The following is a 27,218-nucleotide window of genomic DNA, read 5'->3' on the forward strand; positions in this document are numbered from 1 at the left end:
TTTTGGAGTTCTTAGGTAAATTTATTAGCGTTTTGTAAGTTTTGCATTAAATATCTGAATACATATATAATCTAAATTATCAATATGAATTCGTCTCTGCTCAGACATATGTGTGCTTATTATAAAATGTTCCAACAAAGATTGCAAATTGTACGTAAAAAATACGTAAAAAAGAAACATTTAGCCTACATGAATAATTGGTTGATAAGATATATATTTTTTTTTTCTTTTCTTCCTTTCTTTTTTTTTATGGTATTTCTGTTTTCATTTACTTCGTGAATAAATTTTAAAATGATTTATGTATATCCGTAGCTTATACTTTGCACTACTATTCAGCTTTAGTCGCAGCCTCCTCATTCTCTTTGTACAAAATTTCATGTATTTTCGCGCGCACAAACAACTTGCGGTTCACTGACAATTGTCGCATACTCGAAACGAGGCTCATAGCAAAATAATAGTCATCGTCCTTGACCGTTTGTTCCTCTTGCTGCTGTTGTATAATGTAGCTAAGCTGCTCGCTGACAGTGGTCAGCCGATCAATGGATGTTTCCAAATTGTTCTTCAGTGTCTTTGCAGCGCTTGTGGGCGCTGAGACCACGGTGGCAACAACTGGATTAGCACTGGATACTCTGTTGCTGGTCATTACAGTGACTTTTTCGCCTGTGTCTAGCATCTCGTCCTCGACCACTTGTATGGGACTGTAGCAGAGCGGATCTTCATTGTATATGATATCTTTGATGTCCTCGGCCACCTCGTCGTTCTGCTCGTACTCTTCCCATTTCTGTGGCAGCGCACCAGATATGGATGCATGCACGTCGATTTTTGGTTTCGCCACACGCAGCGGCTCTCGCACAACTTTTGCCTTCGCTATGCGGGACGTTTTTTCTGTAGAGACGACAAATGACAAACAAAACACACACAAATTTTTTTAGTTAGGCTCTGCGATAATAAAATCATATGTCAATTAATTGCCGGCTCGCAGCTGTAAGGCAGGGCTGGGCGTCTCATCGTTTTACGATAGTTTCCAATTGGGGACAGTCGCGCGGGATCGATAGGTGCGTCGTCAATAGGTCAATGTATATTGTCGTGATAAGCGCCAGTTGCATTCTACGTTTACCTTTCTTTAATGTAATAACTGCTGGTCGACTAACGGGGCGCTGTTGTATAGGATTAACGAGCACCTCGTCAGCGTGCTTGTGTCTTAAGTGCGTCCACAAATTGGTTGTATTATTGCCCTTTAGATTGCTGGCCATTCCACCACGCGATATATTGTTGCCGCAATAGCGACAAACCGCAAAGTTTTCGCACTCCTCATTGATGTCGTAATGCTGCCAAACACTGCTAACGCGACCTTTAGGCATTTTTATTTACTTTTCTCAATAAATTTTTGCGCTCAATTACAATTTTTTCCCACAAAAAACGCAATAGCGATGTTAGCGTTGTTGGCGACGGTGTTGAATAACTTTAACTAGAAACAGTGTTGCATAACGATATTTTACCAGTCAAAGAAAACAAAGAACTTAAATTACAAAAAAAAAATCAACATTTATAAATGCATTTACAAAATTCTATTCATTAAATCAGAACACTCGAAAACTTATTTTATACTTTATAATTCATTTATAGTTATGTAGGAATCATTAAATTTGGTATTCAATTCGTTCGGCGAACTCTGCATTTGTATGCTGTCCGCACCTCAATTACCCTGAGCTAACTGCGTGTAATTGTTAGTCAATTTAAAAATTTAAGAAACGACTCGGGCTGACCGATTGTAATGCTTCGAATTATATATAATGCGAAGTGCGGAGCAAAACATATCACAACACTGGGAAAAACGGTGGCGATGACAGCAACAACAATAATACTACACGTCTCTGAACACGCGTGGCAGTGTGAGGGGGCGTGCGTGAATATCAGATCCAAAACTTACCGTTAGTCGTGTGCAAACATCTATGGCGCAATAGGCTGCCAGTTCCGGTTTTCCCGCTATAGGATAATAGATCGCCACAGGTTTTACAGCAGGCATATGGCTCTATTCGATCATCACAAGACACCAAGTTAAAGAATCTCCAAACGCAGCTCTTCGCATTTCGTGGTTCGACCAATTTGCAACGCTTGTCACCTGACTTAAGAAGACTTCTTAGCTCCGATTTCTTTTCGACGTGCATTGTTGCTGTCCTATTTAGACGGTATCAACAAAAATATATATAAAAAGCAAAATGTAAAATGTACTTTGCGACACGCATGTCACGATTTTTAGTCACGCACAAAACCGTGTTGCAAACCACGACAGTCCAATCGATGCAAAACTTTACAGCACTAATATGCAAGTGCACGAAAGTTGTGACGTCACAAATTCATTGTTTTGTTTTGCGCCAATGGACAAAAAATTCAAATTTTAAAACGAAAGTCGGAAAAAGAAAATGAATTAAAACTTCAAAATGATTTCAAATAACTTGAGTCGTGACAAGAAATGTAGTGCTTGAACATTCAAATTAAATGCTATTTATTTTTTAATTTTTGTTAGTAAAATTATAATTATAGTAAAATTATATAATTCTCGAGAGACAGGCTGATGAAATGTGATGAAATCAAATTACAAAATTTATTTACATCGAATTTTATGTACATATACATATAGTAAAATAATAAGATCAACAAATGATTCACATGATTCAGATATGCTGTAAGTTAATTTGTGGTGGACATTCGATAAGTTTTCGATAATCCTCTGAGATATGAAACTACATTTTTGCAGTTTACTTTTCCAAATTCGTATTCTTTAAATTAATTAATTAAACTTGAGAATTGAGTCGTTGTTTAGGGCTGTATAATTTGTATCTGTTTTTGTATTAACATCTTAGCGCCGATTGTTATGGCGGTCGGTCGATAGTCATCTTTGACATTATTGAAATACAATCACAACATAAATATTCAGTTGAACAAAAACTATTTCATTGTGCATTAGCATTGAAAATGTAAAAGTCACATTTGCACTTTCAATTGATTCAGTTCTTAAACCATTTCTTTTTGTGTGAGAATAATACTGTGCCGACAAACCAATCCACTCAATAGAAGGCAAATGACTCATAAATCTGCATAATCTTGGTTGACAGACTGATTGGTACGTATTAATATATACGCTAATAAAAATATATATGAAATTTCATTTGTATTTCAACTATTAATAGAAAAAACATCGACAAAAACATGAGAGATGAAGCGGGCAGCTATGACAGTGCGTCTATAAGAGAGAGAATTAAGAGTGGAGAATTTAAAGTCGTTCCGAAACGAAGTCGCAGTAGAGTCTGGAACGTCTTTTCCAGAGTTGTTGATCAGAATGGAACTGAGATTAATAATGTGATATGTCGTACGTGTCCGAGTGTATTCAAATTCCATGGCAGCACATCGAATTTGGTTCGACATAAATGCTACAAAAATTCAATTGAAGAATCACCGAACGAATCGAACGAATCAAATGAATCGCCAAACGTGGTGAAAAGAGAGAGAATTCCAATTCTTGATACGCGTCAGAGTATGGATGAGCAAGAAAACAGCAGAGATACTACAGACCCGTTGAATGAACAGGATGGCTCATCTATAGCCGATAGTGAAACCAAAAAGAAACTTGCTCTTCTCATGACTGAGTGGATTGTGAATAGCTGTCGGCCATTGAGTATTCTGGAGGATTCTGGCTTTAAACAAATTACAGAATATTTGATCGAAACCGGTGCTAACTTTGGTAGTCAACTCAACGTGGAAGAACTTTTACCACGCACCGAAATCTTATCTAGGAACATTAAAACGCATTATGATAACCTAATGGGAAAGTTGGATTTCGAAGTAAGTAAAGCTAGAGCCAATGGATACAGCCTAACCTGTAGCACTTGGCCGGATAGATATATGAAGAACTCATACCTGTGCATGACCTTGCATTACATCAAGGATAGCACGCTAGTCAATCGCTTGCTTTCATTTAGCTGCCTCGAAGAGCTGGACTGCCCAGGTGAGCATTGTTGGATATTTGTAATAGATATATATTGAATTCAGAGTTAAACCTATTTTAATCTATTCGTTCATTAGGTTCACTTTTGAAGGAGAAAATTTATCAAATCTTGTTGGAGTTTAATAGCGACTTGAGTGTGGATAAACCCATATTTTTAACAGCTGCCGATTCAAACCTGAATGAATCATCCCTAGGACTTGAAGTCGTAAGCTGTATGAGTGATTTACTCAATAAAATCATAGAGCAAGCATTCAGTGAAGTAAGCGAACTGAAGGAACTCTTAACTCAAGCCAAAGTACTGATCAATCATTTGCAAGTATCGGGCGCCTTAATAAGCTTAGAGCATCCTATGATAAACTATGCTCCATCCAAATGGAACAGTATTTACCATATGCTCAACTCAATAAAAATCAATTGGTTAGATCGGTGTAGAGAGGGGACAATTGGATTTGAAAATATATTATGTATGGAATATCATGACTTTTCGTCAATTGTTGAGATTCTCAGCCATTTTGTGAAATGCAGCAATATTTTGGAGGATGAAATGTTACCAACTTTGCATTTGGTTATTCCAATTATACACAAATTGCGAAAACTGTGCAGCAGTTCATCTACAAGCGAAATTTTGGTTAAAATGAAACTTAAGCTAAAAGAACTTTTGGAAGAATTATCAAACAAACATATACGAAAACATCACAAAATGGCCATGTACTTGTTTCCACCCACCAATCAACTGCTGCAGTGCACCCAGGCCGAAAAGGAGGAGACAATAGAAGAATGCAAGCTTTTAATGAAAAGATACTGTCCCTTAGAAAGCGTAGAGGAGGAAATTCTCATCAAACAAGAATTGGATGATGATGATTTGTTTTCAGATTTCGTTGGTTTGCCCACAAACCCAGATCGAATTATGAGAGAGATTCGAAGATATTCCGATCTTCAAGTGCCTCTAGAAGGATACAATGTTTTACGCTGGTGGCACGCCAACAAAGATAATTTTCCACTGTTATACCGCATAAGTTGCAGAATTCTGGGCACACCTGCCTCCAGTGTAGCATGTCAAGAAATATTTGATAAAGCGCGAAATTTATTAAGTGACCCAGGTCATAATCATGAAATGCTTCATAAAATAATATTATTAAATAAAAATTAGACATACAATAAAATGTATTTATTTAAAAATAAGAAATGTATTAAATGTTAAAACTTTTTATAATTACTTGGGTTTTTTTGTATATTACATTATTTGAATGATTCATTTGATTCAATCACTAACCAGAGATTCAATTTAAGAATAGCGTTGCTGATGGTTTGATAAATTGTGGTGGCTGGTCGATTGGACTACAATCTATTGCTGCTAGTGTTAATAAACGCCATCTATCGACGCTGTCAAACACTTGCATTCAGAGAAAATTTTGGAAGAGCAGCAGCTAGTTGTTATTCGATCTTAGTGCATTTGTAATTAAATAGAAAGTGTTAAATTGAATGCGAACCGAGCGCGTAGCGTGTAAAATGCATTTGTATGAATCCAGGCGGTAAAGCAATGTTAAATATAAGCAGAATGTGCGTTTACCACGCACACATAGCGACATTTTTCGGTCATCACTTCGTTGCTGCTCGCAAACTGACGTCAACGTTGGCGTCGCTGCCGCAGTCGCCGTCGCCGTCGTCATCATACGCCTAGTCGCCAATGAGAGCGAAGAGCATAACAGTGTCTACCAGTTCGACGGAGTATCGCGCATAAAAGAGAGAGAAACAACGGCGAGCGCAACAGCAACAACAAGCAAGGCAAAAAAAAAATGTTTTCATTTATTACTGCCTGCAATCGCGGAAAAGTGGAAAATTGCAAAAAAGCGAAACTGCCACGCCAAATATTGTGCATTAATAATCCAAAAACTAACGTCAGTTAATCAAAAAGTGCCTTTCTGTGTCTATTCTGACCCCTATTTGCAACAGCTGATGCTGCGACAAGCCACTAAAAATCATTGCCACCTCTGCCGCTGCGTAGCTGCTGTTGCAGTGCACTGCGCTGCTCTGCTCTGCTCTGCTCTACACTGCTCAGCTCTGTGCTGCTTCGCTTCTGTTAGTCTGTTATTCTGTTATTGTGCCAAGCACAATTCCACGGCAAAGCCAACCCCCTGTTGCCGCCCACTGCAAAGTTCGCCCAGTGAATGATTCACAGTTTTCCTTTGCTACTTTTCTTCTCTTTCTATGTTTTGTGTTACTCCGCATGTTGTTGCTGTTGCTATTGCTGCTGTTACTGTGCTTCGCGAATAGTTGGCAAATGCGTGCGCGCAATTAATTTTTTGCGAAAAATTCAAAAAATATGTAGCTGTAAAAGTGCTTATAAATATTTATAAATTGTATATGTTTGTAATGATGTGTATGTGTGTGCGTGATTTTAGGCTGCTCAACGGCTGAAGTGAAAATTCCAAGCCAAAGAGAGAAAAAAGAAGCAGAGGAAGAAAAAGAAAGAGAGAGATAGTGCTAGTACGAGAGCAGAAACCCCAACACAATAAGGAAAGTGTGGAAAATACAACGACACCGACAACAACAACAACAACAACCAACTGCTTGGCCAGTGAAGAAAGAAAAGTGAACTGCAAGTGCAGCGGAGACTGGGCGTCGGACAGCCAGTGACATCCGTTGCCCCCGCTGTTGCAAGTGCAACTGCAACTGCAACAACAATTTCATCGAAAGAATTTTAGTCAAAGTCGTTGGCTCGGTAAAACGGTAAAGTGCAGCGTCATCATCGTCATCTCCCATCTCCAAGATGGATGCCGAAACACAGGAAATACGACAGGTAAACATATTTTTAGCCATTACATATGCCAAACCCCCCTGCTTTAACAGAAACTAATCCATGCTGCTGTTGTTGCTGGTGTGCGTGCGCTCCCACACACAGACACGCTCACTTACATATGCATACAAGTGTGTGTATGAGTGTGTGAATGTCTGATTGTAAGTGCTTCTAATAAGTCATTATGTATGTATGTGTGTGTCTCGCAAACTAAATATCGCGCTCATTAAAATTCCTGCACCGACTGAGACTTCGATGCTGCTGCCGCTGGCTCTGCCGACGTCGCTGTTGTAGCTACTCCCCAAAGAGTTGGACGACGACGTCGCCGTCATTAATTCGTTTAACGCCTTTGCAATGCGCTCATCAAACGCTGCTAGCTTCTCTGCTGCCTGGCCATAAGCGTAACGGCATAGCGACGTCGGCGCCGACGTTGACGTTAACATTCAGTCAACCACCTACTCTCTATGCCAAAATGGTGCGCTGAGGTAACCGCTCACGCCACGCTGCCGCCGTTGCCGCTCCCACTGACCGGCCAAGTAAGTGGCTAGCGCCTTAAAATGCGACCGACACCTACTTACCGTTTGACTGGTTTTAAGTCCAATGCAAACAACAACAGCAGCGCCAGCAGCAGCAGCAGCGAAGTCAGCAGCACCAGCGGCGACGTCTGCAGAGCAATCAGTGTGGCCAGCTGCTATGTATTGGCATTGGCTGCCTGCTGGTTCGCTGCTGTTCAATCAACTTTAAAACTCCCATTCATAAATTGGTTCCACAGCCGGAAAATGCTTTTCAATGCGGCTGCTATTGCTATTGTTGTTGTTTGTGCCGTAAACGTTTGTAGTTGTTGTAGTTGCTGCCGCTGCTTTAACTGCTGTTGCATGACCTAATCGCTAAATAAAACAGCCAAGAACAAACCTACATTTATATGTATATATGTACGTATGTTTGTCTATAATGTACGCAAAACCAAGAAAATGAGACACAAAACAAAATGTAACTGATTAACTGATGGTCTCACTTTTTGACAGTTTGGCAACCTTCAGAGCTCGATTCTTAGCTTTGAAATGGGTGTGTAGCTTGCTTGCGTGCGTGCTACCGGCTCGCGGCTCCCTTTCCCCCTCTCCCCCTTCACTAAATTTGCTTCAGCTCCCTAGAAAGCTAAACGCCTCATAGACAATCGACTGTTTCAAACTGTTTATCTAGCTGCCATTCCAATGGCTGTTGTTGTTGCTGCTGCTGCTAAGCTCTTTAAGCAATTAGCGCATTATGGGCTTTTAAAACAAAAAAGAAAAGAAAAGGAAGCCCATATAAAATATAAAGCGCACACTCAGCAGCCTCAAAACATTTGCCGACAATGTCTCCGTTGTTCGCTCTCTTTCCCGTTCACTTTGCGCTCTCCATTATCCAAAAACAAAAAAAGTTCGCTCACAATTGTCAAAGCAAAGAGTTTTTGTGTGTTCCTTTTGCATTTATATTTAGCCTATCGTCACATTTCTCTGGCACGCCAGCCAAGAAGAACAAGAAAACAACAACAACAAAAACAAGAGCAAGATAACGACAAATTCATAAATAGCGCCAAGCCGTAATTTGAATTGCGAGCACTTCCAATATGAAGTGTGTATGGGTATTAGTGCACTCAAAAATACTCACATCCATGTCTGTATGCACATACATATATATGTATACGTGTGTGTTCCATATGTACTTATTTATACATACACCATGCTAGAAGCGACAAAAGTTGAACTATCTATGCCATCCATGTGGGCGTTCAAGCCAACAGCAATTTATTATTGCCGCTGTGGTTGTTTGACAGTAAAATGTTTACATTTTGAAATTTGAGTTTTAAGCACGCACACAAACAAACACTTGAGCATTAGATAATCATAACAAAAGAGCTAAAATAAAAAATGCATTTTCTTGCCAGTGTTGAATCTGGTGGAAAGTGTGTGAAGAAAAACTGGTTGCACAGGAAGTTTGGCCACCTGTCCACATCTGTCTATCTGTCTGTCTGTCTGTCCGTTCGCCATTCGACTTGTTGGCCAATTCGCATAGTTCGACGGTCTTCGACCTACGCCAACATATTCGACACTCGTTAACCTGTTGCTGAAAAGACTGTATCGAATTTTAACTTAATTTTCATTTTATTAAAAGTTGCAAATGGTAACCGATTGGGGTTACTCAGTTTAAACTTTGATTCACTAAATTTATTAAAACTAAAGGCTACTTCAAGACAACTATATTTCATTCCGTATACTCTGTAATCCATTAGTAAGAAGTATATTAGTGACAACTTTACTTCTGAAGAAATTTAAATGCATAATTATTATATTAACTATTATATAGGTAATAGAACTGATAATTTATGGATATGATCGCTTCTTTATCTTTATGACCTTGCTCAACTACAACAAACAAATAATTTAATAAAATATTCTCGCATCAAAAGCCAGTTTAGGTCTTCGGATAATTCACTCTTAAACAATATTCAAAACCTGTTTAGGCTAAACAGCAAAGCCCGTGGAGCTGTCACAATCTGGCTGCCAATTATGTTAACTTGTCTAATATATTACATATAATACATGATTGAAACCCTACTCTCTATTATGGAAAAGGAAATTATCATTCAACTTCCTCAAAAAATCAACATTCAGTGAAAACTATTAATAATTCTGTCATTTGGTACAAAACAAATAGAAGTTCCTTATCTATCATTGGGTCAGTTTCATATGCCAACATAATCCGGCACTTATAAATCGTTCAAATAAAAGTGAAAACTGATATTTGACTCTCTCTTATCAAGAACACATTCCTGAAAGATACTAAAATGTCGAACATATGTTTGTTTTAGAATGGATTCACTTGTCGATAAGACAAATTGAATGACTGTTAGAATGTGAGTGCGTCTGCTGAATTAGATGATCAGCCAACTTGTTAAGAGATGTGCGTTCTCTTTCCGATTAGATTCCATTAAGAATCCAATTTAGCAAGGCACTAAGAGCACGCTCCAAAAGTGGGCGGATAGCGGAGGCGATTCCCGAATGATATAAATAATGATTTGACTTGATTCAAAGTGAATCAGAGTTGAGAATTGCAAGTCTGGTCTGCAAATGAGTCGACTGAATCATTCAAGTACTCTGTCAGAGATGTCTGCTCCCATTCCGATTAGATTCCATTAAGATTCCAATTGCGCAAAAGGAGCAGAAAAAGAACTAATAAGAGCTCATGCTCGAGATGCTTCTAAGAAGAAATAGGCAAAACTCAATGGCTGAAGCGTATAAAATATAGTTGCAAATGGAAATAACTCTCTGCACTTGAGATTCTTAAAAGATGCAACAGCAGCAAACAGCAACAGCTATAGCAATAGCAAAAAGTGTTCACTGTTTGGCCACGGGCCCATGGTCTGGGCATTCCCTCTTTTTCATGCTGAGTGACCATCCAAGACAAACAGACACACGGACAGCTAGACAGACGGACAGACACAATGAAGAAACGGCGCACGCCAAGCTAAACACCAGCGAGTTTATCGAACTCATATTGAAGATTGTACGCATGGCTTCACACACACACACACACACAGCTGCAGCTACAGACACAAATGCAGAAGGGGCACTGATACACACAGACACAGCTGCGAGAGTGCACTACATAATTGCCTCAATATTAAAATTCAGCATTAAATGCGCCGTAAGGTTTGCCAGCCAACTGCTGAATTAATGCTTCCATTTCAATAACCTTCTCTATTAGCCGGATGTAGATTTTGACACAGCATGCTGAAAGAAATTGCACTCCAATTACATCAATCAAAGAGTGTACAAAAAAAACTATATATATGTATATATGTGTATACATCTATATGAAAGACCATATATAACAAATTCATGTCTATAGCTGAAATGGAAAGTCAGCTTGCTTATGCAAATGATATTATTTGGCTGGTAGTATTGGTTTATTATCTAGTCTATAAGCAATTCTGTGCTTCCTCTTCTTATACCAAGAACAGTTTATTAACAGGATTTTCTCATTTGTTTTGCAGGCTCGTCAACGTGCTTCCGTCAAATGGCTGCTCTCGAAAGCATTCAACAATCGCGTGCCAGACAACCTCAAGGAGCCGTTCTATCGCGATCACGAGAACCAGGAGCGTCTCAAGCCACAAATCGTTGTGGAGCTGGGCAATGCGACGCTTTATTGCCAAACTTTGTCCAATTTGTACTCGGATCCCAACTACCAAAGCTTAAATCACTGGTCAATATTACAGACGCTAGCGCGCAAGGGTGTCCCTGTGGCCGAGTCCTCGGACATGCCCATTACCGAAACGGTATTAATTCAAACGAATCCGCTGCGAATTGTAAGTAATCCAACGGCAGGCAGTCCAAACACTAATTGAAATATTTTGATCAAATCAACTTTCTAATCGTCTATAGAACGCCCACATGTCTGTGATAGAATCGCTGATGGTTTTATATGCAAAGGAAATATCATCGGGTGACCGTGTCGTGTCGGCCATACGAAGGTATGTAGCAAATCAAGTTGTCTTTGTGTGTATAGAGTTTTGCTAACATTCTTAAGCATTTGCAGAATATCTGGCAGCAACTATCAAGCGCCTCAAGGCCAGTCCTACGAGCAGGGCCTGCTTGCATGGATATCGCATGCGTGCGCTGCGCTTAAGAAGCGCATTGTTAAGGAGCTAGAGTCCAGTGTGCCGGATGAGATCGTAAGGCGAACCTTCATTCCAGTCACATTCGCATGAGGAATATTAATTTGGATTATGTTGTTTGCAGGGTACGCGTCTGCAGACGCCGGATATACCGCCAGTGCGTGATTTTCAGGATCTGTGCGATGGCATCTGCCTTGCGCTGCTCATTTCCTACTACTGCCCCAAGGTGGTGCCGTGGACGAGTGTGCGCATCAACTATTTGCCTGCCGTTGAGGACTCCATACACAACATATTGCTCGTTAGCAACTTCTCACAAAAGCATTTGCCATACGGCGTCTTCCATATGACGCCCGAGGATATAACATATATGCGCGGGTAAGTGCTTGTCAATGCAATGCACTATCCACTCGATTGTCATAGCTAACGTGTCTTATTCTCGTTGACAGCTCAATGAAACTGAATCTGGTGTTGCTGTTGACGGATTTATTCAATTTGTTCGAGATACACCCAGCCAAGTGCGTCTGTTACCCGGGCATGGATGGGCAGGGTAAGTTACAGTCCATCTAAGCCATTGAACTATGCACCGCATCGCATTCCAAACTACCCCCCGACCCAACCAACAACTACCCAACACATTGATTGGCCTTTGTGTGTTCTCATCTGGGGCATGTCGTGGTCGTCGTCTTCGTTGTCTGCGTTGTCTTTGTTGTTCTGTGAAGTTTTGTTCAAAAGCATAATTTGCCTATGATTTGCTTTGCCTTTTATATTAATTTCTTATATTTGTTTTGCTGCATTTTAGTTTGATGGCTGCGTTTTGTAATAACGAAAGAGACATTCAATTAATTTAATTATTTAATTTGCTAGCATTTCGATTTATGGTCAATAGACTCTATGGGAAAAGCATACTTTAAAAAAATATATGTTTACAATTGCAGTAGTATTTAGATTCGTATTCAACTGTCTCCCACCATATTTATCGATTTGTAGTTCTCTGGCTATAAGTTGTTTTCACTTTGTTTACACGCGGAGCAATAATCAAAGCAGCTTTACATTAGTTATTAACAGTTTCACTAATCAGATGTACGTTTTAGGATTGAGCAGTCACGAATTGAGTCACCCTTCGTTGATAGCACCTTTTCCATTGCCGTTAACCAGACCAGTAAGCCATAAGAAAATTTCTCTGATTTACTGCGGTTGGTCATCCCCATCACATAAATTGGCGCCCAACAATCATGTATACCACAATCATTTAGTTTTGATCATTTTATCCGGTTGCAGTCATCCCGCACGTGATCCATTTCGAAAGCAATATGAAGTAGTTAACTTAATGAACAATTCAATACAATAAATACAATACAATTCAATTGAAATCAAATCAAATCAAATCAATTTTCTATTTGATTCTCTTTCTTTGTTTATGTGCAAACGCTTGTGCAAACCGCAAATCACCTGAACTGAATGGGGTGTTAACACTATGCTCTCTTTATTCAACAACAATACACACACACTGAAACCCATGCAACTACAACGACAACTACAACAACAATATTATTATTAACAACCACAACTACTGCTACCACTGTGACAACAACAATTTCGTATACTTTAATCAACACTGACACCTGGCTGACGTGTCGCGTAGATGTCATCCAAAGGCGGAGCCAGGGCGCCAATGAGCACGGAATCTGCCATAGACGGGGCCTCACCGTGCAACCCGTAACGCCCATACCCGATTTACGCAGCGATCTCGACCAGCCGCCCATTGGGTCACCCTCGAGTCGGCCGCCGTTTCAAGGTTTATCTCTCTTTGTCTCTCATTCTCTCTCTATTAATTGCAAAACATGCTCCAGGGGTCCCCTCAGACCCCGAGAGTTATTTCTTTCTGTGTGTTTATTGTGTGTGCCCCGCCAACCCCAGCTCAAATTCCATTTGTTTGTTGCCTCGTTTCTTAACATGAATGTTTTGCATTTTCATTGTTTGCTGTTTGTTTAATTGTTCGTTTGATCGTTTGCCTGTTTTGCTCATATTCCGTTTCTGATGTTTATTTCCCTTTGCCACCCCACCCACAATGCCGCCGCCGCTTTGTTCTTGCAATTTATCAACTAATACTAAGCAATTGTAGCTTAAGTCAACTAATACCACAACCAGCATTTGAATTGACACTAGTTCGTTAAGTAATAATAATAATATATCACTGCACCAATACCAAAAGCTGAAGTTTCTGCTGCAGCAGCTCTGCACACTCCTCTGTTTAAAATGTTGCTTCACATGAGATCTTTAGCTCAATAAAATTTGTTGAAAGCACTTTTTACAAAGCATCCCAGAGACTTACACAACTAACTGACAAGACGATAGAATAATAATAATTATTATTATAAATTTGAAATTAGATTGTGGTAAGATAGCCAATACAGAAATACATAAAGTTTTCGAGTGTAAGTTGTTAGTTAAATTCAAGCTTTTCAAACTAATAATAACTTTATTTCTAATTACTAAGCTCATCAAGAAATTTATTGAGCGAACCATAGAGGTATTCTAGATTTTATGGATTTTTAGTATGACCTATATTTTCAGCTATATTTTCACATTCTGGAATTAAGCTTATACTTAAAAAGATATTCTGATTTTAGGCATTAATTAGTATATGATAAAACGAAATTTAAGATAATTTCCATAGTTCCGTTTTCTAAAGGAAACATAGTTCATCACTAGAGTTATATTACTAAAGAATTTTACAGGGTATTTAACGAAATAATTCTCAACAAGATTTTAGGGGATAGATTTCAAAAGTTTCCTTAGACAGGCCACATGGATTTACGACCTCACTCTGCATTTATATTTATATTTTTGCTTTTGCCAATTTGATATGCATATGAATTGAAACTTTTAATTTATGTGTTTGTATAGAATTTATTTTTATTTGTTTTGTGTGTATTTCCATTTGTATTTTTAGTTCCGCACACAAATTCATTTAGTGTCGGCGTCGGCAGCTTAAATCGCAGATCAACTCCGCCCACCGAGTATCAAACGATGCAGTCAAATAATTTTGATGGCAATCAGGCCGAAGGTAATTAACACTAGACTTTTATTTACAAGCTTTTTTCTTTTTCTTTTATTTTTAAACAATTTGTAAACCGAAGTGTGAAGTTTTTCATTTTTAATTGTAAATATTTTGTTTTGTTTCTTTCTTTTCTCCTGAAACACCAAACGAACCACCAACCACACATGCTTTAAATCTGTCCGACTCCCACATCCACGCCCACTTGCACCGCGACGCCGCTAACGTCAACGTCACTGCCACTGCCGCCGTCGCCTCTCTCCTCGATTCGCATGTGTCAGCCTTCGTCGTGCACAAGTCGCGGGGCATTACCACACTCTCATCTATGCACTCGCAGCAGCAGCAACAGCAGCAGCAACAACATTATCAGCTTCAGCAGCAGCAGCAACCGCAGTCACAGTCACAGCAGGAGCCCTTGGTTCCAGCTCGCTTGCGCCAGGCTAAAGAAAAGAACAATGTCGAGTCGAAGGCAGACGAGAGAGGTTTGGCAGACTTTTAACTCATATTTCATATTATTTCGCCACACACACACACACATTCGCGTGTCCGATCCCACAATTGCGTTAATTGAGTTCCAGAGTGTAGGCAACTGAATAATTAGCTGCATTACGTGTGTATTTATTCTATTTGGAGAGATAGATCATCGCCTTAGGTGGTAGCTCAAGGCAAAATATTCAGACTTGTCAGAGTAGGAAAAGAAAAGATTTTAGATTAGCAAGAAGCGAATGATTTAACTGAAGTAAGTTAAATCGATTCAGTTTATTTCTATGCATTAGTTAGATATTCAAATGTCATTTACTGAGAACATGCAAGGGAAATTGGAGGCATAGGCATGCTATAGAATCATATTTAAATAAATAGAAATGCTTGAATTGTAAGTTGAAGCAACTCGATTGGAATTTGCAAATTGGAACATGCAAGTGTAGGAGGAACTTGTGCATAATTCTTGATTAGTTTGAAAAAGAGAGTGTGAGTTTCCAAAAATGCATTTTAAAAGCTAAACATAGAATGCTGAATTAAAACTTAAAACATATCTTGGAATATACTATAATAAAATATGAAGTTCAGTTAATAGTTAGCAAACGCAAAGTCTTCTTGACTGCAGACTGCATTATGGAATTTTTCTAAATTGATTTGAAATAGATTCTCCTTAGAACAATTCCCACGATCATAAATCACATTTTGATTTTCTATTTTATTTAAGTTTGTTCTGTTTCTTATATTAATTATTTTTTGCAAATCATCTGAATACTTTCATTTATGTAAAATATCATTTTAGTTTTCATTAACCTTATGATTTACTTATTACATTTTGATTTCAAATTAATTTTATTCTTAAATTGACAATCGAAACAGGCGATTTTGTCGCTGCGGGTCGACCAAGTAACTGGGATCAGAACCGGCGTCCAAGTTTCGCAGGTATGCAAAAACAAATCCGTCATTAGTCGGTGTTTGAATTCCCGTGCGTGTATGTGTGTTGAATGTACTTGTATAAGATATTTAGTTATCTTTGCTTTTGGTTATCTATATTAACTAAATGCGAATTGCTTTTCCCTTCCATTTGATCGATGAGCGTGTCGAATGAACTGAAGACTAACTATGAATGATCGTGTTTCAGGTCGTCGGTCGCGACGAAACTCCTCCAGCGAAGATTCACAGCTGACGATCGAGAACTTTGGTGGCTCACAGGATCAGATAAATACACTGGGACGCTACGAACGTGAACGGGACAGAGAGCGAAAGCTATCGAACACAAGCGTGGGTAAGTACAGTTATCAATCAATCATTTGCACTTTCTAAATTTGTTTTCTTTTATCAATTTTCAGAACCTGCCGTAGCTGTGCGATCTTCGATTGCAGATGCTCGTGGCACGTTACAGCTAGGCTACGATACGGATTCGGGATCCGAAAAACAGGATCGCGAAACGGAAAAGTATTCAATGCGTCGACAGGCTAGGTGACCCAATCAGCAGTCAATAGGAAAGGCAGCCCAATAATTATCTGATTTCTTTTTTACAGCATCGACAATGTGCCCACAGCCTCTGCGCATAATCTGTCCAATGCGGGCAGTCCGTTGCCAGTGCGTAACAAGCAACATTCCATCGACAGGGGGGACTACTCGAACGCCGAGCACTACAACGATGCCCGATCGAGTGGCTACGATCCAGAGAGTACGTCTGTGCGTAAATCCTCGACCAGCAGCATGCCAGCGAGCCCGGCTACCTGGCAGTATGAGACCTGTGACGATGACTTGCGCTCGCTGGAGAATGCCACCAAGCTGTCGACGATGCGAATGAAGCTGGAGGAGCGACGACGTCGCATTGAGCAGGATAAGCGCAAGATCGAATTAGCAGTGCTGCGGCACCAGGAGAAAGTTTGTCAGGTTGGTAAAGATTTGAAGAGTAATCCCTTCGGCTAGACTAAATCAAGTTGTTAGATTTGAGCACCCCTAGAGTTTAGTGTTTATAATTTAGTATGTATAGTTGTATATGTTTTTTATTTAATAATTGAAATTGCTTATATATTATTAGGAGGACTTGGAATCGTGTCCCGACGTCCTGAAGTGGGAGACCATGAGCAACGATTCAAAGCGCACGCCAGAAATGGATCCAGCCGACATGGACAAGTACCAAGTGAGTTTCGCTGCCACACTCAACTCTTGCATCTCAATGTGTCCACTCCAAAGCTTGTTCTAACCCTTCGGATAAATGTTAATTCGCTTGTCTCTCTCGTTTTATATACCTGTCCCTACACACATTGCGTTTATTCTATGTTCGCGGTTGCTTCAACATAAATATAACAATTGTACACAACGAAAAACACACTCAACACTCAACACTCACACAAACAAACAAACACACACCCACACACATTAACACACACTTAACATTGGTCTTGGATGTGTCGTGTCATGGAATACAACAAAAAAAAACAGCAAAGCATTGCCATCATGAACATGAATCTGCAGGATATCCAGCAGGATATTCATCGGCTGGCCACCCAGCAAAGCCAAATGCAGGCGCAGCATTTGCAAGCGCAGCAGCTGATGCAGGCACAGCAAATAGCCAACATGCTGAATCAGGTAAGCGACACACAAACACGCACCACGCATCTCGCCCAATTGCCAAATTAACAGATAAACTCCGTTCGGTTTGTTATTGCTTTTCGTTTGTATTCTTTATTTTGTCTGCATTTGTTGTTGTTTGTGCCTTCGTTCTCGACTAACTGTATGTTTTGTGCTTCCCACCCGCTAACCGCATCCGCAGCAGCAAACCTATGGCTCGCAGCAGCACCTGGCCGAGCACCATTACCAGCAGCGACCCATGCAGCAAAGCTTTGGCTCATCACCGCATCTTCCGCAGGCCTTCAATGCGCCCGTGAGCGCCTACAACTCCCGTCCGCCCAGCCGCGATCCCTACCAGCAGCAGCAACAGCATCATCCCCATCAGCAGCCCATGCAAATGCCTCCGATGCAGTACGTCAACGAGCACGGCCAGTACATGTCGCCGCCCGCTCATTACATGCAGCCCCAGAGCATCTACAGCGACAACGGCGGCGCGCCCTACAACAACCACTCGCCCTATGGAGCGCCTCCGATGCAACAATACCAGCAGCAACAGCATCCGCAACGCAATAGCGTCTACGATGAGTATGGACAGCCGGCCAATCACTTTTACCTGCATGAGTCTCCGCCTCAGCCGCTTGCTCACCCGCAGCGTCGCACCTGGGCGCACTCGGCGGCAGCGGCTGCATACGAGCAGCAGCAGCAACAGCAAGCTCAGCAGCAGCAGCAGCCACTGTTGGACGTGAATGCCTGGCAAACGCAGAAGAAGATGCAACAGCAGCAGCAGCAGCAGCAAAGCTGGCCAAATCGGCCACCTTCCAGCGCAGGCGCGTCCCAGGGCTTTGTGCTGCATCAGAATGGAGGCGGAGGCGGCGGAGAGCTGCAGCACCTGTTCCAAGTGCAATCATCGCCGCAGCATAGTCAGCGCATGCATGGCGGTGGCAGCGGCAGCTCCAACGGAGTGCAGCGGCAACAGTCGCTGACGAATCTGCGTGACAATCGCTCGCCCAAGGGCAACATGGGCCAGAATATGGGCATGGGACAGCCGGATGATATGATGGCGCCACAAAGTATTTGCTTCATCGGCGACGAGGAGGATGTTGATGAGCTGGAACGTAATATTATCGAGTCAATGCAATCGACTCGCATTTCCGATTTTGTGGTGCAGCAGCAGCAACGTCTGCATCACCAGCAACAACAACAGCAGCAGCAGCAACAGTTGCCGACGGCGCACAGCGGACGCGGCAGCAGCTCTGAGGATTACGACAGTGGAGAGCTCATTTCCAATAAGCTGAACATCACCAGCGGCAATCTCACTTACCGCATACCCTCGCCGTCGCGCCCCTCCATACAGGCCAACAGCTTTCAGGATCCACGTGGTGGTGGTGAGAGGAACGGCAGCGGTGAGGAGCAGCGACCCGAGAAGGGCTTCTATATATCGTTCGACAACGACCAGCCCAAGCGGCCCAAGCCGCCCTTGCGCGCCAAAAAGTCGCCGAAGAAGGAGTCCAGCAGGGACAGTGTGGACAACCAAGTTGTCGTTAAACGTGAATCGCTAAGTCAACTGCACAACAGCAACAACATCGCTATCGAGGAGGCCAAAAATGCTGCTGCCGCTAGGCACAGCATTCACAACTTCCCCGGCGGCCAGTCTAACTCACCAGCCGGCAATGCAACCTACAACAAGTATACAGACGAGCCGCCCATCCAGCTGCGTCAGATCACCACATCGGGAGCCGAGCCTGACGCTCAAGAGCGGCGGCACCTCGAGGACCTCACCAATCAGCCACAGCAACAGCAACAACCGCTCTCTCCTTCACGTCTGAGAGCGGAGCACAGTATCAACAGCGCCGAGGCGGCCAAGAATAAGGCGTTAGTCATTGGCGCCGACTCAACTAATCTGGATCCGGTAAGAAATGGGGAGAAGTAACTAATTCGAATCTTTTGAGATATAAATAGATAGAGAACTTTTTTATTTAACGTAAAGAGTTATAAATTAAGTGATATATTTCTCAAAGTATTTTTAGCATTTGGTACAAAAGTTCTTCAATTATTTGCTAATTAAAACAGAACCAATTAGAATCAGTTTTCTCCAGAGACTTGCAAATCTACCAACTTAAAATTGGTTGTTTCAAAATGGCAAATATTCTTTAAAGGCTCAGCGAACAACTAAAATCGTATTCATAATTAATCATTCATAAAAAAAAACAAAGAAAAATAATATTGGGCTGAAGATTATAGCTGAGTAGGCTTAGTTAGTAATGATCATTTTAGTAATCATGTTTCGATATTTTTAAACTTCTAAAACTTTGTCATATATTTTATTAAAAATTTTATATACTTTAAGTGTGTTTTTAAGTTTTTACATGTAGTGAAAGCTGTTTAAACGGATGGTATTAAAAACTTAAATTTGTCTGGAATAGGAAACTTAAAAAATATTAACGTTTTTTCTTCTAGGAATCTGTTGACGAAATGGAGCGTCGTAAGGAGAAAATAATGTTGCTCTCCCTGCAGCGCCGACAGCAGCAAGAGGAGGCGAAGGCGAGGAAAGAGATTGAGGCATCCCAGAAGCGAGAAAAGGAACGAGAGAAGGAGGAGGAGCGCGCACGCAAAAAGGAGGAGCAGATGGCGCGACGAGCAGCCATATTGGAACAACATAGACTAAAGAAAGCCATCGAAGAGGCCGAGCGTGAGGTAAATCACATATCAAATATTCATATATGGCATGTTAATGATGCTGATGTGTTTTTATTTGCAGGGAAAGACTCTGGACAGGCCCGATTTGCATGTAAAGCTGCAGCCTCAGTCTTCAAGCTCATCCACGCCTCGTCTTAGACAGCAGCGTGTGACCAGGCCACGTCCCAAAACCATCCACGTCGACGATGCCAGTGTGGATATCAGCGAGGCTTCTAGCCTATCCAGTCGGGGAAAGAAGGGCTCAAGCTCAAACCTAACCGGTGAGCGTTTCGTTGTAACTTTTGCACGCTGTTTACATTCGGCCTCAGACACACAACGACAACAACAGCATTCAGATCGAGTGAAATACCGTTACCTTCTTCCTTGTCTGTGACTTCAGCTAAGAGGGGGCTGTGCTCAAATTTAAAATTAGGTCGCTGGTCTACTAACATTTCCTCGAGTGTATTACTAGGCAATCGTTATTTATTTATGAGTAATCTGTGTTCAATTCCCCGCTTTTTGAACTATTCTTAATATGTATTACCTACGTGTAGAAATGATCCCTAAATGTGTATGTTGTTTGTTATGTGTGTACAGAATTTCGGCTTGTCGAAATTGCAGACGAATATTTTGCGTTTCGTACTTATTAATTTGTGCCGTTTTATTTAGTTGATTAATTTGTTTTGCCATTTGTTCATTTTTGTTTTTATTTTCGTTTTGAAACTTGGTTGTCCTTAAAAAAAAAAAAAATTACAGGCTACGGTCAACTAAGCTCCAATTCAATGAAACGAGATTTTTATAGGGGCTCCCAAGACTCGCTTACAGTAAAAGGTAATTTATGTTTTTGTTGCTTTCTTATTTAATGTCATTGTTTATATCATTTGGTATATATTTTTTATTTTTTGTAGTTATATTTAGCATGCTATTTTTGTTTGCGATTTTGATATTTACGTAGAAGCTTTGCTTGGTTTTGATATTTATTTAATTTAATTATTTATTTTACTGGTTTAGGAACTTATGACTTGACGAAATTGTCATTTCTAAGCACTTGAACTAATGTAGTTCGTATAACAAACTGATTTTGGGTCGAAGAATTTTATTGTTAAGACATAATTACTAATCTCGTTCAACAGAATCACCCGATGATTACCCCAGCACAAGTTCAACTCCGATTGGACGACGGGGATCTTACAAAACTTCCAGAGGTTGGTGCTGGGTAACAAGTAATAAGATCATTTTTTTCCTTTGTTTTTTCTTTCCCTTCTGTTTTTCTACTCTTGCTTTTGTTGGCTAGTTCGTGTGTTAACAGCGAAAACCAATAACATAAAAGCAGCGCTGGCTCGGACTTGTAACATTAGTCCCCCTACACGCTGATTAACACATTTCATTTTATTCCCTTTACTATAGTTAATTAAGGCTAAAATAGGAGAGCTGCTACCAAAAACAAAACACTGCTAAGATATAATATTTTTAATATTCCTAATACACCCAAAAGCCACCTTAAAAATATAAGTTTTAAACTAACCCACATTAAAAAAAAAAAAAACATGCACTGGGTAAAATTCACAGAGGTCAGCGTTTTTTTTTTTTCTTTTCTAATTTTTTTTTGATATATGAAATTTGGTTTAAGTCCTAACTATTATGGTTTCTGGGGGTGGGGTTGATGAATATACATACATTTCAAAAAGTCGCTTAGGTTTAAGTTTACCAATTGCATCATCATATTTTGTGTTGTGACAAAACCTTAAAGAAATCTGAATCCTGATTGATAAACGTATTCTGCACTCGGCTCTCTCGTATCGCCCGTGGTGCCAACTTTTTACAGAGCCAGCCGTCGAAAGGGGTCGCACTCTATCGCGTATATCAGTTGCTAAGGGGAGCACACTTAATTTCCGTGGCAGAAAATCCAATTCGCTAATGAATTTGTGCGGTAAGAAGCGTTCCACAGCTAAAAAAATAAAATAAAAATTTTTAAGGCTGCTTGCCTTTTACTTTTTACTCTATTTTCTATCTACCTAACTTGTATCTTATTTTGTGTGGTAGCCTAAATGATATATCAAAATCTTTATTTCTACGTTTTTGTGGTTCTGGTTAAATGCAGATAATTATAATTTATGTCTGTCTTTGTTTTTCCTCTTCTTACTCTGCATTGGTCGAAGGTTTCTATTTTCATTATCCATTAGTATGAGTTATTAGCTATATCTTAACTTTTTTTTCTTTCTTTACTATTTTTAATTGTCATTTGCTGGTGAAAGTTTACATTTTGTACTCGTACTTTGTGTATTTTTTAAATATTTTCTTTCATAATAGCTAATATTTATTTAGTTGATAATAGTATATATTGTTAATTTATATTTATTGTTTTTCTTTTATATTATATTCTTATAGAGTGTTTTTTGTTATCAAATGAGAGTAATGCAGAAAAACAATTATTGTTCAAATATATACATATGTATATTTTTTTTACTAACCACAAACATTTCAAAATGAGTCAGTCTGGTCTATGAGTCTGCTATGTATATTATTTTATTTTTTCCCCTCTTTTTTGAGCATTTATAAATACAATCAACGTATTAGTTATTAGGTAGTTTATATTATTAGTTGCTAGTCAAAACAGTTTTAGACTTGAACAGAAAGTATTCCAGCTTGCATTACTCTCGTTAAAAAAGAATATTGCTTGGTAATTTGTTTTTTGTAAGTTTATATTACAATTTTAAAATACAAAAATACCTGAATTTGTTTTTGTCATGTAAATGAATGTAGGCTTATTTCGCTTCATTAGATTTTTCTAATGAGTCTTTTATTTAATTTTCTTTTATATTTGTTTTGTATAAAATATATATTTTTATAGATTTTTTTTCTTTTAAATTTAACTGATTAATTCAACGACTATAAAAATGAAAGCGGTGGCGGCATTTCTATAAAATGTTTCTATAATTTGAACACTTGAACAAGATTCCGTTGTCAGTTGGCAATCGTTTGATACAGTTCGCAATTGGTTCTGGTTTGCTTTTCGACTTGTATTGTCCGAATTTTTTTGTGGGGAACAGGATTGTGATATTTATTCCCGAAATTGTGAATTAACCGCACTCGCACACATACATATATATACGCACATCAACATACGCACACTCGCTCACAATCACAAGCACACTCGAGCTCTCTCTATCTCTATCTATCTCTCTCTCTCTGCTGGTCTCTCAAACTGATCATATTTAGGCCTTAAGTATATACGATCTACAAAATTGTTGTAACTAAATTCAATGCACACATTCTCTTTTATTTCTCGTTTCTTTCAATTCAAAACTTGTGTACAAAAATGACCCGAATTAACAACAAATGTGAAAAAAATCGAAACAAACTAAAAATCTATTAACTGAATCGATAAATGCCTTAACACTCATCGCTCGATCACTTCCATCGACATCATCCTGTGGCAATTAACCAAATAACCAAATCGAAACTGCATCAAAACGAATGCATTTTTGTACTGCATGGACGGCTCTTCTCTCTCTCTCCCGCTCGCTCGCTGTGTCTCTCTCACTGACTGACTGCCTGTGGTTGTTGGTGGCTTTTGTGTGACCTCTGTGTCTCAATGCATGCTTGATGACTGATGTTTGATGAACGCAACGATCTGCTCGATTATCGGTTAGACACAGATTCGGGACTGGGACGGGCCACTCCGCCGCGACGCGCTCCGTCACCAGGAATGGCGGCATCAGGTAGGCATATGCCATCTCCCTCTGGACCAGGCTCTTTGCCGCCAGGTTTGATATCGAAGCGTCGCGGATTTGATGATGGATCAAGCGATACGTCTTTAACTGCGAATGCTAACATGGAATACTCGGGTTTGTACTTAGTCTCAAAAAATTCTCAAGTTATACATCCACAACAACAATCAGTCAATCAATCAATCAAACATCATATCGTACATATACACCATATTCATATATTGGTTCTTCATGCATATACATCATTTGTACATCACTTTGGAACGCCTCATAGAATATTCACTTGTTTCGTTCATTTCATTTACATTTGTTCAGTTCTCGATTTGTTCCAACCATCTACCAATTGATTTTATTCGTCTTTTATGTGCATTCGTTTCCAGTTCCATATAATTATGATTTTGCGACATTAAACATACATATCGAGTCTATCCGCATATATCCATATGTATATGCCCTATACAGACGTACTTCCATGTACTACGTAGGGACGTCGCGTGTTTTTCTAGATGTAATTCCAATTCCATTCGATCTTCCGTTACGTCGTCAAATCCACGATTTCGATAGTCAAACCGAGCTGTGTCTTCTATAATATTACTATTAGTATTATATGAAAATGAAATTCTAAATAACCCCAATTCGGCTCAATTAACCGCTGTACACTTGCAAAGAAAAAAAAAAAAAACAAACGAAAACTAAATTTTATTAATATCAAATGCAAGCGATTTTAATAGTTTTAAGTTTTTATATAATTTTGTTTTTGTTTTTTTTTTTTGTGATATATATTTGTATCTATTTTAATTTTGGAATGTTTTAGAATAGCTAGTTCAAAATGTAAGTACACCATAATTATAAATTAGAAAGTTCATTCACAAGCTGCGGCTTATTAGCTAAATTTCATGTCAATTATTTTGAGTTTATATATTAAATAATAACAGTAAACATGCATACAACTGCTCTACTAATCCAGTCCAGCGCAGGAAAAATTTCTATGAAATAGATCAATGAGATCATCTTTTTATGCACGTTGCCTGCAGAGTAGAAACAAAAACAAACAAAATTGAAGTACTTAAAACTGAAAAAGCTTGCCATTAACACCCGAGTAGAAGTCCACGATTAGATAGCAAACTTCAATTGTGGTGGAATACTAAAATATATAATAATCATTCGTAGGTCCAAAACTATACAAACAACCAGCGGCCAAATCGAATCGCGGCATTATATTAAATGCCGTTGAATACTGTGTGTTTCCTGGCGCCGTCAATCGGGAGGCCAAGCAGAAAGTTCTGGAGAAGATTGCACGCTCTGAAGCCAAACACTTTCTTGTCCTCTTCCGGGATGCGGGCTGTCAATTCCGGGCCCTCTACAGTTACTTGCCCGAAACGGATCAAGTAACGAAGCTGTACGGCACGGGACCTAGTCAAGTCGACGAAGTCATGTTCGATAAATTCTTCAAGTAAGTATTTGGGGTCGTTTATGCCCAATTGATTAAATTGTGAATGACAATTTCAAATGTGTTTTCTTGCAGATACAACTCAGGTGGTAAATGCTTCTCACAGGTGCACACAAAGCATCTGACCGTTACGATAGACGCCTTCACAATACACAATTCCCTGTGGCAGGGCAAGCGGGTACAGTTGCCCAGCAAAAAGGACATGGCGCTTGTGATTTAAGTCGAAGTACGAAGCTACTTTGCCCATGGCTAACTATTCTGCAACTTTAAATCAACTGCGAAAGCAAAACGAATTAAAAGTTTTTACTACGACACCAAGAGAGTGCACTAGTGCTTGGGTTTCGGGGCAGGACTCTAGGGCAAGGTCAGGATTAGAGTCAGGGGCTGGGTCAGGGTCAGGGTATGACATATAATGGCTTAATAACTAATTGCACACGTTTGAGCGACAGCAACAAATTGGAATTTACAAAAATATATTGTATTTATATTAATACAATGCGATAAGATATTTAACTTGAATGTATACACCATAATATAGAAAGATAAACAAAAACAAATCGATCAATAGAAATAACTCCCGATATAAGAGCCAAAATAAGATCCAGCGGATGATAGCTTAAAATTTTTTGTCACACACATCAACACATTTACACACATACACACACATGCAGAGATATAATTCAAAGATAATGAACAAAAGATATTGTAGAAAATCTTTATTTTATTAATTTGTTTTAAATTGTTATGAAGTTTTTTATGCGAAATATTGTTGTTTCGCCCCGAAAATTGTGAATGGGGGGCTAAGAACAAAGAATTCGCCAGTCGACACTAATTTTAACGCCACTAGCTATTTATTTGTAAGACTAATTAATATTTACTTTTTATGCAAACTTAAAAAGGAATAATAATACAACTAATATTTAAATGATACATACATACATACATATATACCTATGCAACAAACTGAAAAAGAAAAAGACTTTTAACTGGCTGACACATTTATTAGCTGTCGTCCTTGTTGTACAAACTATGGAAATGCTAAACACAATTCATTTACTAAATTAATTATTTAATTAATTTGTTACAATTTTAACAGACACACACACACATGGATTTCATTGGAAAGTCAAATGCTTCAATGAACTCAACAAAAATTCGTAAGATACGAGGATTATTATTCAAAAATCTTTGTTTAAGTTGTTTTCTTACTATATTTTAAAGAATTTTCTTTTAGCGTCACTTTTAACGCCCCTGGAAAAAGATATTTCAACTTGTTAGCGAATAACTGCCATTGACATGAATTTAGAAAATATTGTCTGTACTTCCGTAAAAAAATCCCTTAACACTTTTCAGACCGCTCAACAGTGCAGCTAAAATCTGTTTATTTATTATATTTAGTATGCATATATAAATAAACTCATTTCTTTACTATAATTTGATTTGAATTTGTTTAAATAATGAATTTTCAATCGATAATCGAGCTAATTAGCAATCTATAAAGTGACAAACTAATAAGGCATTAAAACTGTGTGTACCGCCATAATTAGAAGGATTATTATTATATGCGGCCTCGGGCATTTGTAACAAAATGGGATAATACGAGGATTTGATTGATAAACAAGTTTATAATATGTATGTACTATATATATATTTGTCTGTGTCGGCGCTGTTGCGCCCTTGGCGCGAAAGGCTCCAACCTAATGAATTATATTATTGCGATCTAAACATTATTATATGAAATGTAATAAAGTTATTAAAAATGAATTATTTAACAAATTACGTT

General features: G+C 39.2%; 2 protein-coding genes and 1 long non-coding RNA gene across 54 annotated transcripts; 2 read left to right on the forward strand and 1 right to left on the reverse strand.

Annotated features, from left to right (window-relative positions):
• On the reverse strand, positions 1–2,412 carry BEAF-32 (Boundary element-associated factor of 32kD). Of its 2 annotated transcripts, XM_089471364.1 has the most exons (3): positions 2,269–2,412; positions 1,931–2,178; positions 1–885 (listed from the first exon to the last, which is right to left on the reverse strand). In XM_089471364.1, exons 2-3 carry the CDS (start codon positions 2,166–2,168, stop codon positions 329–331), a joined length of 795 nt encoding a protein of 264 aa, XP_089327490.1. In that variant the 5' UTR covers positions 2,169–2,178; positions 2,269–2,412; the 3' UTR covers positions 1–328. The 2 variants fall into 2 exon arrangements, with proteins under 2 accessions (XP_089327490.1, XP_089327489.1); XM_089471363.1 differs by lacking the exons at positions 1,931–2,178; positions 2,269–2,412 and adding an exon at positions 1,118–1,593.
• A 95-nt stretch (positions 2,413–2,507) lies between these two features.
• On the forward strand, positions 2,508–5,219 carry LOC149268735 (uncharacterized). Of its 2 annotated transcripts, XR_016270531.1 has the most exons (4): positions 2,672–2,686; positions 2,865–3,124; positions 3,192–4,006; positions 4,084–5,219. It is a non-coding gene; the product is annotated as an uncharacterized LOC149268735 (long non-coding RNA). The 2 variants fall into 2 exon arrangements; XR_016270530.1 differs by having other exon boundaries at positions 2,508–3,124.
• Positions 5,220–5,364: 145 nt separating this feature from the next.
• On the forward strand, positions 5,365–27,214 carry Patronin (calmodulin-regulated spectrin-associated protein patronin). Of its 50 annotated transcripts, none has more exons than XM_089471367.1 (25): positions 5,365–5,523; positions 6,409–6,806; positions 10,837–11,148; positions 11,225–11,313; positions 11,379–11,514; positions 11,582–11,832; positions 11,904–12,004; positions 13,100–13,252; positions 14,411–14,524; positions 14,797–14,997; positions 15,872–15,934; positions 16,134–16,277; positions 16,342–16,471; positions 16,534–16,897; positions 17,046–17,147; positions 17,450–17,596; positions 17,781–19,487; positions 20,036–20,272; positions 20,337–20,535; positions 21,011–21,085; positions 21,388–21,477; positions 22,080–22,184; positions 23,908–24,102; positions 25,156–25,438; positions 25,511–27,214. In XM_089471367.1, exons 2-25 carry the CDS (start codon positions 6,777–6,779, stop codon positions 25,653–25,655), a joined length of 5,373 nt encoding a protein of 1,790 aa, XP_089327493.1. In that variant the 5' UTR covers positions 5,365–5,523; positions 6,409–6,776; the 3' UTR covers positions 25,656–27,214. The 50 variants fall into 50 exon arrangements, with proteins under 50 accessions (XP_089327493.1, XP_089327494.1, XP_089327492.1 ...); XM_089471368.1 differs by having other exon boundaries at positions 5,376–5,566; XM_089471366.1 differs by having other exon boundaries at positions 5,376–5,538.
• The last annotated feature ends 4 nt before the right edge of the window (positions 27,215–27,218 follow it).

The sequence above is a fragment of the Drosophila arizonae genome, chromosome 5 (genome assembly GCF_054131065.1).
Source record: "Drosophila arizonae isolate 15081-1271.41 chromosome 5, UAZ_ARI_1.0, whole genome shotgun sequence".
In the NCBI taxonomy this organism is placed as follows: domain Eukaryota; kingdom Metazoa; phylum Arthropoda; class Insecta; order Diptera; family Drosophilidae; genus Drosophila; species Drosophila arizonae.